This window comes from Somniosus microcephalus, chromosome 12 (genome assembly GCF_052327205.1).
Source record: "Somniosus microcephalus isolate GS21.2 chromosome 12, FLI_Smic_1.0, whole genome shotgun sequence".
Classification (NCBI taxonomy): Eukaryota; Metazoa; Chordata; class Chondrichthyes; order Squaliformes; family Somniosidae; genus Somniosus; species Somniosus microcephalus.
Genome location: NC_140998.1, coordinates 19,745,867 through 19,759,908, shown reverse-complemented (window position 1 = coordinate 19,759,908; position 14,042 = coordinate 19,745,867). Strand labels below are relative to the sequence as shown.

The 14,042-nt window shown below is 46.0% G+C and overlaps 1 protein-coding gene across 2 annotated transcripts in view; it reads right to left on the bottom strand.

Moving 5' to 3' along the window:
* The window catches only part of cep128 (centrosomal protein 128), a 428,165-nt gene that overhangs the window by 317,403 nt on the left and 96,720 nt on the right, over window positions 1–14,042 (bottom strand). For both annotated transcript variants that reach the window (XM_086002651.1, XM_086002652.1), the window contains exons 10-11: window positions 9,469–9,543; window positions 4,069–4,195 (exon numbers count right to left, since the gene is read on the bottom strand). In XM_086002651.1, the coding sequence (XP_085858777.1) occupies window positions 4,069–4,195; window positions 9,469–9,543 (202 nt within the window). The remainder of the gene's footprint in view (window positions 1–4,068; window positions 4,196–9,468; window positions 9,544–14,042) is intronic.

Sequence of the window (14,042 nt, the reverse complement as noted above, 5' to 3'; positions counted from 1 at the left end):
CAGACCAATTAAATACATACTTTGGTTCTGTCTTCACAAAGGAGGACACAAATAACCTCCCAGAGATGTCAGGGAACATAGGGTCTAATGAGAGGGAGGAATTGAACAAAATCAGTATTTGTAGGGAAATTGATGGGATTGATGGCCGATAAATCCCCAGGGCCTGATAATCTACATCCTAGGGTACTTAAGGAAGTGGCCCTAGAAATAGTAGATGCATTGCTGATCATCTTCCAGATTCCATCGAATGTTGGAACAGTACCCATGGATTGGAGGGTAGCTAATGTAACCCCACTATTTAAAAAGGGTGGTAGAGAGAAAACGGGGAATTATAGACCGGTAAGCCTGACATCGGTTGTGGGGAAAATGCTAGAGTCCATTATAAAAGATGTAATAGCAGCGCACTTGGAAAACAGTGACAGGATCGGACAAAGTCAACATGGATTTACAAAAGGTAAATCATGCTTGACTAATCTACTGGAATTTTTTCAGGATGTAACTGGTAGAATAGATAAGGGAGAACCAGTGGGTGTGGTGTATTTGGACTTTCAGAAGGCTTTCAATAAGGTCCCGCATAAGAGATTAGCGTGTAAAGTTAAAGCACATGGGATTGGGGGCAAGGTACTGTCTTGGATAGAGAACTGGTTGGCAGACAGGAAGCAAAGAGTTGGAATAAACAGGTCTTTTTCCAAGTGGCAGGCAGTAACTTGTGGGGTACCGCAGGGATTGGTGCTAGGAACCCAGCTATTCACAATATATATTAATGATCTAGACGAGGGAACTAGATGTAATATCTCCAAGTTTGCAGACGACACAAAGCTGGGTGGGCGTGTGTGCTGTGAGGAGGATGCAGAGAAACTCCAGTACGATTTGAACAGGTTGGGTGATTGGGCAGATGCATGGCAAATACAGTACAATGTGGATAAATGCGAGGTCATCCACTTCGGTGGCAAAAACAGAAAGACAGATTATTTGAACGACAATAGATTGGGAAAAGGGGAAGTGCAATGAGACCTGGGTGTCCTTGTGCACCAGTCGCTGAAGGTAAGCATGCAGGTGCAGCAGGCGGTTAAGGCGGCAAATGGTATGTCGGCCTTCGTAGCGAGAGGATTTGAGTACAGGAACAAGGATGTCGACTGCAGTTGTACAGCGCCTTGGTGAGACCACACCTCGAGTACTGTGTGCAGTTTTGGTCACCTTATCTGAGGAAGGATGTTCTTGCCATGGAGAGAGTTTTCTGTAGTATCATAAACAAAAGACTTATAAACTTCCTTGAGGAGCACAATGTCTCGAGTAAAAGCCAAATTGGATTCCTGCCAAACTATAGAACATCAGCTCATATCTTCACCCTACAGACCCTAATTGGCAAACACGTTCATCAAAACAAAAGCAAAATCTACGCATACTTTATAGATTTCCAGAAGGCTTTCGATTCCATCTGGCACGACGGTTTATTCCTGAAACTTATCGAAAGCTGGGTAGGGGGAAAAACATATGATGTAATTAAATCAATGTATACAAACAACAAATGTGCAGTTAAAATTGGAGACAAACAAACAAAATACTTCCCACAGGGGCGGGGGGTGACGCAGGGTTCGCCAATCTCACCGACACTCTTTAATATTTACATAAATGAATTGGCAAAACTACTTGAACAATCTACAGCACCCGGCCTCACCCTATATGAATCCAAGGTTAAATTCCTCCTCTATGCAGACGACCTGGTTCTGCTGTCGCCAACTAAGGAGGGTCTACAGCAGAACCTGGATCTGCTGGAGTCGTACTGCCAGACTTGGGCCCTGACAATAAATCCCCAAAAAACCAAAGTCCTTGTGTTCCAGCAAAGATCCAGGCATCAGGGACCCAAAATAAATTTCACACTAGGAACAACCAAAATTGAACAAACCACTAACTACACATACTTGGGCTTAAAAATCAGTTCTATGGGAAATTTCAAACTGGCTGTGAATGAACTGAAAGAGAAAGCAAGAAGGGCTTTCTATGCCATTAAAAAATCAATCTAAATAGAAATCCCAATTAGCATTTGGCTCAAAATTTTCAAATCAGTAATTGAACCAATTGCACTCTATGGCAGTGAGGTGTGGGGACCGCTAACACAACAAGAATTTGCAAAATGGGACAAACACCCAATTGAGATCCTACATGCAGAATTCTGTAAAAGTATCCTCCGAACTCAAAGGAAAACCGTAAACAATGCATGCAGGGCAGAACTAGGCCAATATCCATTAATAATCACTATCCAAAAAAGAGCCACCAAATTTTGGAAACACCTACAAATGAGCAACCCCCAATGCTATCATTACGAAGCCCTGAAATGCCAAGAGAGGACCATAAAGAAGAATACCCTCAGTCAACTAGTCCTGGGACTCAGTGAAGTAACTACTAACACTACTAACAATAACCAGCCCCAGGACAGTGACAGCGTAACACAAAGAATTCGACCCAACACAATCGTCGCTAAGCAAAAGGAAAAATATGTCATATTGGGCAGAAACAACAAAAACCCAAAGCAAACTCGATTGCTACTTGGCCCTAAACAGACAATACAACATGGCTGATTACCTGACCATGGTAAAGGATAGCAAACTGAGAAAAACCTTGACAATGTACAGACTTAGTGACCATAGCCTGGCGATCGAAAAAGGTAGACACAGGCAAACCCGGCTACCAAGAGAGGACAGGATATGCTCTCACTGCAGTCAGGGAGTGGTGGAGACAGAGATGCACTTCCTCACAGCTTGTAGAAAATATCAGGGCATAAGGGAGAATTTCTACTCAAAATTCACAAAAATATGCCCGGAATTCAGAAATTTGAATGATGACCAAAACTCCCATACCTACTAGGGGAAGAGAGAAATTGTGTAACACTAGCGGCACACTATGTTACAGCTTGCCATAAACAGAGGGACAACCACTAAATATAAGAAAAGAGTATATATAAATTATATGAAAGTATATTTATACGCTCAGGGATATATCTGTTTATACACTGTATGGATAGATCTGTATTTTTGTGTACAAACATGAATGTTTTTTGATGCTTTGGCAACATAAGATGTAACTTGTCATGCCAATAAAGCGATTTGAATTGAATTGAATTGAATTGAATTGAGTGCAGCGAAGATTCACCAGACTGATACCTGGGATGGCAGGAATGACCTATGAGGAGAGGTTGGGTCGATTAGGCTTATACGCGCTAGAGTTTAGAAGAATGAGAGGGGATCTAACTGGACTAGACAGACTAGATGCAGGAAGGATGTTCCCGATGGCGGGGGAGTCCAGAACCAGGGGTCACAGTCTAAGGATAAGGGGTAAGCCATTTAGGACTGAGATGAGGAGGAATTTCTTCACCCAGAGAGTGATGAACCTGTGGAATTCTCTGCCACAGAAGGCAGTTGAGGCCAATTCATTAAATATATTCAAGAAGGAGTTGGATATATTTCTTAAGCCTAAAGGGATCAAGGGATATGGGGAGAAAGCAGGGACAGGGTACTGAATTTGGATGATCAGCCATGATCTCATTAAATGGTGGAGCGGGCTCGAGGGGCCGAATGGCCTGCTCCTATCTTCTCTGTTTCTATGTAGGGAGTGAAGGGATGAGCTGTGAAGGGCCAAGTGGACTTTTCTTGATGAATTTTTTTTACCTATAACCAAAGAACTTGCACCAGGTCTTCTCAAAATGTGATTTTATTTTTTGAAATTAGAATGTTTTATAAATGTCAGACAAGTACTTTAAAACTATTGTTTTGCAGTCAAAACAGCCACTGTAAATTTGTCAGTTTAAAAGTTCCATGCTGAAAAGAAAAGAATGTCACCAGGCAAATTGTGTCTTTAACAGAAGACATGTCAGAACCAGGAAAAGCCATTCATCCCATTGAAGCTCATCCCTCTGCTAAAGGTGAGAATATCTTCATGGGCCCAAATTCAGAATCATTAAAATAAAGTTACAAAATGCCATTTAAACTCCTGTTCGACTCACCCCTACTGTAGAAGCAGCAAAGATACTGATGAAGAAAATGCGGTAGACGGTGTTTGGTTATCACTCACCTGCTTGGATCAGCCTGTCATCCTCCTCTGCTCCACGATAACTTTTCTGCTGCGATTGTGAAATTCTGTGTTGCAAGGTTGCTCGTTCCTGCTCAGTCTTCAACAGTTGAGAGCGCAAATCATCTATCTAAATTCACAGATAAGACTCAGTGGGTCAGTAGAGCATTACCATTTTTGCATTTCATATCTTTTCAACATGCAAGTGTTTGCTGTGTTCAGTAGCAGACGTGTCCAGCAGTTAAATAGAAAATTGCTAGAAAAGTTTTCATAACTTGAGCGCTGAGCAATGGGGAAATTAAAAAATTTCTGGCGTCCTCGCTCAGAAATAGTTCTAAAGATACTTCTTCAGTACAGAAATAAAATGTGACCGACACCAAATAATGGTCCAATCAAGGCAAACAAGGATATTCAGCTAGCTTCCGTGGAGCAAACACAGCTGGGAATGAGCTGCATTTAAAAACATGGGAAGTCTTACAGTCACTTGGTGTGTGAGGCAGCAGGAGAGGGGATACTGACAAAAATAAAGGCGGTTTTAGATTAATGCATGCTGGTTATGGTCAGAAATAATAAAAGGGAAAAAAAACTGCAAGTCTGAAATAAAGAGAAAAATACTGGAAATACATCAGCATTTGAGAGAGATGCCGGTCCTTCATTAGAACTCCTGATTCTACTTAACAACTACAACGTGCATTTATGAAGTGCCCTTAATAAAGTAGAACGTCCCACGGTCCTTCACAGGAGCGTTATCAGACAAAATGCAACACCGAGCCACACAAAGAAATATGACCAAAAGCTTGGTCAAAGAGGTAGGTTTTATGGAACATCTTAAAAGAGGAGAGAGAGGTAGAAAGGCAGAGAGGTTTAGGGAGGGAATTCCAGGGCTTCGGGCCTAGACAGCTGCAGGCATGGCCGCCAAAAGGTGAAGCGATTAAAATCGGGGATGTGCAAGAGGCCAGAATTGGAAGAACGCAGATTTCTCAGAAGGTTGTAGAACTGGAGGCAGTTAGAGAGATAGAGAGGGGCGAGGCCATGGAGGGATTTGAACACAAGAATGAGAATTTTTAATTTGAGGCGTTGCTGGACCGGGAGCCAATGTAGGGCAGTGAGCACAGAGGTGATGGGTGAATGGGGCTGAGGGAGAGTTAGGATACGGGCAGACTTAAGTGTCCACAGCTGAAATGTTCTTTCTCTTCACAGCTACCAACTGTGGACCTGCTGTGTAGTTCCAGCATTTTCAATTTCAAGTTATAACTAGAAATACATAGAAATAACAGCACGGAAACAGGCCACTCGGCCCAATCGGTCGAGGCGAGCAAATAGCCCCAATGATATTTACCTGCCTGTTTCAGACGCTGATGTATTTGGGTCTCTGAAACATACTCGATTCTCACCAAATTCACAAGCAGCTAACTTTCTCCAAGGCCAGGCCATGCCATGTGCATGCTTTAATCCCGCCAAATGGTGCATAACAGCAGTGCACGAGAAATCTCCTGCCTTTTCCTTCCCTTCCCCAAGATTCGGAGCTCGTCATGTGGCGAGTCATAATTAATGGCAACAGTTTCAAACTGCAAATACGGTAGAGAAGTAAGTACTCCAAAACTTTGCAGGTACTTGGGGAAACCTAGCGCGCGGTCATACTCTTCCTTTTACGTGGCACATTTAAAGAAACGTGCACAAGGATGACTATTGACCTTTGGAAAGGTGGGCCTGAGCCAGGCTTCTCTTTGGAATTTCACAAAACTGCACAAGCCAGATTCTCTTTATGCTAATGAATGAACTCTCCTTCAGGTGGCTCTCAGTCAGTCACCACTCGGTTTAGAAACCGCAACCGGATCAGCGAGCCAGAAAGCTAGAGAATCGTACGCAATTATCATCAGGGTCTGAATCAGGAGAAAAATCACCTTTTAACTGTGGCCCAGTCCACAGCCCTTCCCACTAGTTAGCATGGCAACGAACATCGAAACTGAAATAGGCTTATCTAATTGTAGTACCCAATTCCAGTCAGTGGGTGGCAGAGTCTTAGAACTTACAGCAATATGTTACACTGCAAGATGTTGCACACAGCATCATCCAGTGGCTGCAATCAAGTATACCGATGCACTTCAATACACAGATTAGTTGTAATGCCAGGCAAACACAAGAATCAGGGAGTAAAGTGTGTGTTTGGGGGCGCAGCGCGGGGGGGGGGGGGGGGGGGTGGAGAAGAGAGGGGAAATATAAGGGAAGATCAAAAGAGATAAAGTTACAAAAGAAAGCAGTTTAAGATAAATAATGGACTCATCCATGAACTCAGTAACAGGATGCAGCTGGAGACAGCTATAACAGGGACAGATACCTCACAATGTTGACCTTGGTTTTTTAAGGGGGACACAGTAAACCTTGAAGAATGCCACTGTAGTCCATATTGTCCTGGACAAGCTACGCAGAGGTCACGAGTTCAAATCACCACGATTGTGCAATTGAATTCAATTAATCTAGTAACATAGAAGCAGGAGTAGGCCATTCGGCCCTTCAATATGATCATGGCTGATCCTCTAGCACAATACCATATTCCCACACTCTCTCCCCATACCCCTTGATGCCTTTTGTGTCTAGAAATCTATCTATCTCCTTCTTAAATATATTCAGTGACTTGGCCTCCACAGCCTTCTGGGGTAGAGAATTCCACAGGTTCACCACCCTCTGAGTGAAGAAATTTCTCCTCATCTCAGTCCTAAATGTCCTATCCTGTATCCTGATGTGAGAAGTCACACAACACCAGGTTATAGTCCAACAGCTTTATTTGAAATCACAAGCTTTCGGAGCGCTACTCCTTCGTCAGGAGACTTCACCTGACGAAGGAGCAGCGCTCCGAAAGCTTGTGATTTCAAATAAAGCTGCTGGACTATAACCTGGTGTTGTGTGACTTCTCACATTTGTCCACCCCAGTCCAACACCGGCATCTCCACATCATGGCCCGTATCCTGAGACTGTGACCCCTCGTTCTGGACCACCCCAGCCAGGGGAAACAGCCTCTCTGCATCCAGTCTGTTGAGCCCTGTCAGAATTTTATACGTTTCAATGAGATCCTCTCTCATTCTTCTAAACTCTAGTGAATACAGGCCTAGTCGACCCAATCTCTCCTCATACGACAGTCCTGCCATCCCAGGAATCAATCTGGTGAACCTTCGCTGCACTCCCTCTGTGGCAAGTATATCCTTTCTTAGATAAGGAGACCAAAACTGCACACACTACTCCAGGTGTGGTCTCACCAAGGCCCTGTACAACTGCAGTAAGACATCCTTGCTCCTGTACTCAAATCCTCTTGCAATGAAGGCCAACATACCATTTGCCTTCCTAACTGCTTGCTGCACCTGCCTGTTTGCTTTCAGTGACTGGTGTACAAGGACACCCAGGTCCCTTGATGTTAGGCTAACCGGTCTGTAGTTCCCCGTTTTCTCTTTCCCTTTTTTAAATAGTGGGGTTACATTTGGCACCCTCCAATCTGCAGGAACTGTTCCATAACCTATAGAATTTTGGAAGATGACAACCAATGCATCCACTATTTCCATGGCTACCTCTTTTAGTACTCTGGGATGCAGATTATCAGGCCCTGGGGATTTATCAGCTTTCAGTCCCATTAATTTCTCCAGCACTATTTTTTTATTAATACTAATTTCCTTTAACTCCTCCTTCTCACTAGACTCTTGGTTCCCTAGCATTTCTGATAAGTTATTTGTGTCCTCTTCCGTGAAGACAGAACCAAAGTATTTGTTTAATTGCTCTGCCATTTCCTTGTTCCCCATTATAAATTAGAAACATTTCTGACTAAGGGACCTACATGTGTCTTCACTAATCTTTTTCTTTTTACATACTTGTAGAAGCTTTTACAGTCCGCTTTTATGTTCCTTGTAAGTTTACTCTCGTACTCTATTTTTCCCCTCTTAATCAATCTCTTGGTCCTTTTTTGCTGAACTCTAAACTGCTCCCAATCTTCAGGCTCGCTAGTGATGGGTATTATGGAGGCAATGGAGCAGCCCTTCTGACAGCAAAGTCTCACATGGCAGCTAATTTGTGCACAGCAATGTCCCGCAAACAGCAACAGAATTAATGACCAGTTAATCTATTTTGCGGGTGTTGGTGGAGGGCTAAATGTTGGCCAAGACACTAAACTTTTTGTGAATGGACCACCTGAACAGGTAGGCAAGGCCTCGGTTTAACGTCTCAACCGAAAGACATCCCCTCCAACAGGGTAGCATTCCCTCGGCACTGCACGGAGCTGCCAGCCTAAATTACGCGCTCAAGTTCTGCAGTGGGGCTTAAATGCATAGGTCTAAAAATTGAGTAGCGCCCCAATTGAGGCGCTAACTTTGGCGGGGCGGAAACGTTAGCGCCCCCGCGCCGGAAATTGAGTGGTTGCACCCCAAGAGGGAAGCGGGGCACTACCGGAAGCGCCCTGCATCCCTCTTGGGGCGCTGTGAGTCAATGTTGCGACGTTATGTGCCGCAGCGCCACACGCTGCGGCACGCCGCGCTGCGGTATTGCAGGCCTTCCTCCCCTTCTTAAAGGGGAGGGGCCTTGTGCAGCGCGACCTGGGGCCCAGCTGGGCTCCCGGGGATCGGGAGTGCAGGCAAAAGAGCAAGGCACCCAAGAGAAGTGCCGGGCTCTTGGAGCGCAGCCGGCACTCCGCAATGGGGGGGTTCAGGAGGCCGGCGACAGGAGTACAGGCAGGTGCTGGCAGGCGGCCAGCAACAAAAATGGCCGCCCTGCACCTCGCCTTTAAATTGCGCCTCCCCGGCCGCAGGTACGCCCCCCTGACCCCGTCAGACATGGTGTCCGGCGGTAAATCAGGGGGCGCTCCTGAAGATCGTGGCCGGGGCGTGAGCAGGGCGCTGCGCACAATGACATTATCACCAGCGGCGCAGCGCCGCAGGGCGCTACCAGTTAGTGCCAGCACTAACCTCCCGCTGAATTTTGTGGGAGGCGTGGGCAGTGCCGCGACCAGGCGCTAGTTGGTTTGCGCCCCACTTAGCGCCCTCTGAAAGTGCTACGAACTGAATTTTTCCCCCATAGCCTTTAGTATTTAGAGGTTCACTACTAGCGATATATTGAGGGGGGAGGGGGTCTTCATTAATTGGTAATAGTATGCAGCTGTAACGGCTTATGTTCCTAGTTTAAACACGAGGTCCAGCTCAAGACTGAACAAATCTTAGGCTGTCAATCATCTTCAAGCAGCACCATAACAGTATCTCTCCAATTTGTAGATGTTAGCTACCCAGTACAGGAGAGGTTTCATTCCACAGACAGAGGACAATTATGACCACATAGACCATCTAACAATAAACCCGAACAATAACAGACTTTCTTCTCAGTCACCACTTAATAGGAACCTCTGAGCATTATGCAGTTACTTTAGCCTACCTGACTGACCAGTGCTTCCCGGCTTCCTTCTGACTGATCCAACCTTCGCTGTGTGCGGCCAAGCTCCTGTTCAATCTTAACACATGAAACAAAAAAATAGATGAGTGTACAAGGTAATTAGATGTAGTTAATATACCGCGAACCTCATGTGATGTTGCTCGCAGGTAGTCTGGGGTTTGGAGCACTGTTGATCTTTCCTACGAACCATAAAGGCCACTGTCCTTAATAGGTAAAAATCCAGTTAATTGTAGCTACTCAAACTGCTGAGTGAGGTCAGACCACAGCTTTAATGGCTTTGAGCTGTGGCTCAGTGGGTGGCACTCTCGCCTCGGAGTCAGAAGGTTGTGGGTTCAAGTCCCGCTTGAGCACTAAAATCTAGGTTGACACTCCAGCGCAGTGCTGAGGGAGTGCTGCATTGTCAGAGGTGCTGCCTTTCGGATGAGACGTTAAACCGAGGCCCGTCTGCTCTCTCAGGTGGACGTAAAAGATACCACGGCACTATTTCAAAGAAGAGCAGGGGCATTATCCCTGGTGTCCTGGCCAATATTTATCCCACAATCAACATCACTAAAAACAGGTTATCTGGTCATTATCATAGTGCTGTTTGTGGGAGCTTGCTGTGCACCAATCGGCTGCCGCGCTTCCCCACATTACAACAGTGACTGCACTTCAAAAGTACTTCATTGGCTGTAAAGCGCTTTGGAACGTACAGTGGTCGTGAAAGGCACTATATCACAGAAATCACAGAAACCCCACAGTGCAGATAGAGGCCATTTCGGCCCATCGAGCCTGCACCGACACATATCCCACCCGATCCCCGTAACCCCTACACCAACACATATCACACCCTATCCCCGTAACCCCACGTATTTAATCCCCCTAACACTAAGGGTCAATTTATCATAGCCAATCAACCTAACCCGCACATCTTTGGACTGTGGGAGGAAACCGGAGCACCCGGAGGAAACCCACGCAAACACGGGGAGAATGTGCAAACTCCACACAGACAGTCACCCGAGGCCGGATTCGAACCCGGGTCCCTGGCCCTGTGAGGCAACAGTGCTAACCACTATGCCACCGTGCTGCATATATAAATGCAGGTCTTTCTTTTCTTTTATTTCAGACTCTCAGTCAGTGATCGCTTTCTTTCTTTTAAAATAAAAATGCTTGTGTTTCAAAACAGCCGTCTGGCAGAATCCACGCTCAGAAACAACAGAGAACATTCAAATCCTGACAATGATAGCTAGTAAAAATCTGTTCTTGGGATATAGGCGACACTGGCAAGGCCACATTTATTACCCATCCCTATATGCCCCATAAACGGTGAGGACCGCCTTCTTGCTTCGTAGTGCCTTGGACATTTTATGACGTTAAAGGCGCTATATAAATGCAATAAATGCAAGTTGTTTTGTTCTCGTCAGCTGAGTGGTTCTGCTAAAGTTAAGAGTTAACCAATAAGACTAGAATCCCATGCATGCATGATGGAAATCATTGTGATGCGCTCCTGCACTTCCAGTGATAAATCTAATGAGAAAATAACCAGTTATGCACATGGGCCAGTTAGACACCAGCCTTTTCCTGCAGACATGGGTTTGAATCAAGCCTAGACTGATTGGGATGAGAGTCTCCACTGTCTACTGGCTGCAAAGGGCCTGTATGAATTGAATTTGGGCAGTTTAACCCCAGGTGCTAATGTATATACATCCACATGACTAAGATCCAAGGTCCTCCCATCCTCTGTCATCGAATTACAGTATGCAGACAACACTTGCATCTGCGCACACTCGGAGGTCGAACTCCAAACCATCATCAACACCTTCACCAAAGCGTACGAGAACATGGGCCTTACACTAAACATCCGTAAGACAAAGGTCCTCTACCAACCTGCCCCCGCCATACAGTACTGCCCCCCCCAATTATCAAAATCCACGACAAGGCCTTGGACAATGTGGACCACTTTCTATACCTCGGGAGCCTACTGTCAACAAGGGCAGACGTCAATGACGAAGTCCAACACCGTCTTCAGTGTGCCAGTGCAGCCTTCGGTCGTCTGAGGAAGAGTGTGTTTGAAAACCAGGATCTCAAACCCAGCTCATGGTCTACAGAGCAGTAGTGATACCCGCCCTCCTGTATGCCTCAGAGACATGGACCATGTACAGCAGGCACCTCAACGCACTGGAGAGGTACCACCAACGCTGCCTCCGCAAGATCCTGCAAATCCATTGGCAGGATAGGCGCACCAACGTCAGTGTTCTCACTCAGGCCAACATCCCCAGCATCGAAGCTTTGACCACGCTCGATCAGCAACGATGGACGGGCCACATCGTCCGCATGCCCGATACGAGACTCCCAAAACAAGCGCTCTACTCGGAGCTCCGACACAGCAAGCGAGCCCCAGGTGGGCAGAGGAAACCCTTCAAGGACACCCTCAAAGCCTCCTTGAAAAAGTGCAACATCCCCACCGACACCTGGGAATCCCTGGCCCAAGACCACACAAAGTGGAGGAGAAGCATCCGGGAAGGCGCCGAACACCACGAGTCTCTTCAACGGGAGCAAACGGAAGCCAAGCGCAGGCAGCGCAAGGAGCGCACGTCAACCCAAGTACCCCACACACCCGCCCCTTCAACCACCGTCTGCCCCACATGAGGATGTAACTGGTAGAATAGATAAGGGAGAACCAGTGGATGTGGTGTATTTAGACTTTCAGAAGGCTTTCGATAAGGTCCCGCATAAGAGATTAGCGAGTAAAGTTAAAGCACATGGGATTGAGGGCAAGGTACTGACTTGGATAGAGAACTGGCTTTGAGAGAGGAAGCAAAGAGTTGGAATAAAAGGCTCTTTTTCCGAGTGGCAGGCAGTGACTAGTGGGGTACCACAGGGATCGGTGCTAGGACCCCAGCTATTCACAATATATATTAATGATCTAGACGAGGGAACTAGATGTAATATCTCCAAGTTTGCAGACGACACAAAGCTGGGTGGGCGTGGGCGCTGTGAGGAGGATGCAGAGAAACTCCAGTATGATTTGGACAGGTTGGGTGATTATACTGCATTTGCCATGCATCTGCCCAATGTGGATAAATGCGAGGTTATCCACGTTGGTGGCAAAAACAGGAAGGCAGATTATTATCTGAACGGCAATAGATTGGGAGAAGAGGAAGTGCAACAAGACCTGGGTGTCCTTGTGCACCAGTCGCTGAAGGTAATCAAATCAAATCAACTTCTATTGTCATTGTTAGTGCACAAGTGCAGTACAACGAAATGTAGGCTTGCGGCTCCCGAGAGTGTACATTTAGATTAAGACATTTAAACATTCAACATACATTTGGCTTGTAATACATTAACATAAACATAACCATAATAAAGTGCATTGGCAGATGTGCAGGCTTTAGAGTTTATTTGTGGAGTTCAGTAGGATGACAGCCCTGGGAAAGCAGCTGTTCCTAAATCTGGTCGTACGGTGCAGGAGCATGCAGGTGCAGCAGGCGGTTAAGAAGGCAAATGGTATGTTGGCCTTCATAGCGAGAGGATTTGAGTACAGGAGCAAGGATGTCTTGCTGCAGTTGTACAGGGCCTTGGTGAGACCACACCTTGAGTATTGTGTGCAGTTTTGGTCGCCTTATCTGAGGAAGGATGTTCTTGCCATGGAGGGAGTGCAGCGAAGATTCACCAGACTGATACCTGGGATGGCAGGAATGACGTATGAGGAGAGATTGGGTCGATTGGGCTTATACTCACTGGAGTTTAGAAGAATGAGAGGGGATCTCATTGAAACTTATAAAATTCTAACAGGACTAGACAGACTAGATGCAGGAAGGATGCTCCCGATGGCAGGGGAGTCCAGAACCAGGGGCCACAGTCTAAGGATAAGGGGTAAGCCATTTAGGACAGAGATGAGGAGGAATTTCTTCACCCAGAGAGTGGTGAACCTGTAGAATTCTCTACCACACAAGGCAGTTGAGGCCAATTCATTAAATATATTCAAGAAGGATTTAGATATATTTCTTAAGGCTAAAGGGATCAAGGGATATGGGGAGAAAGCAGGGACAGGGTACTGAGTTTGGATGATCAGCCATGATCTCATTAAATGGCAGAGCAGGCTCGAGGGGCCGAATGGCCTACTCCTGCTCCTATCTTCTATGTTTCTATGACAGACTGTAGGTCCCGCATTGGACTCATCAGTCACCTGAGAACTCATTTTTTAAACGTGGAAGCAAGTCATCCTCAGTTCCGAGGGACTGCCCAAGAAGAGGAGAACATGACTAAGCCACCCCTACTTTGCCATTATTGGTGATCTCACTCAGACAGGCCATTGGATGGCTGGTGTACGAAATGGAGAATTGTCGGTGGCGTAGTAGGGCGTTCTCATGAGGTCAGGGCTAAGGAGCAGTGTTGAGGTAGAGTTGAGAGAACTTGCCTGGCCTAAGAGCATGCAATGATCAAGTGCTTGAAATGTTCCATTTACCCAGCACTAAACATCCCAAAAATATCAGCAAAAATTCACAATAAAAAAACAATTCTAAAAAATGTTTGTTCTTTTGAGAATTTTTGTCAAACACTTCTTTTGCCGATAT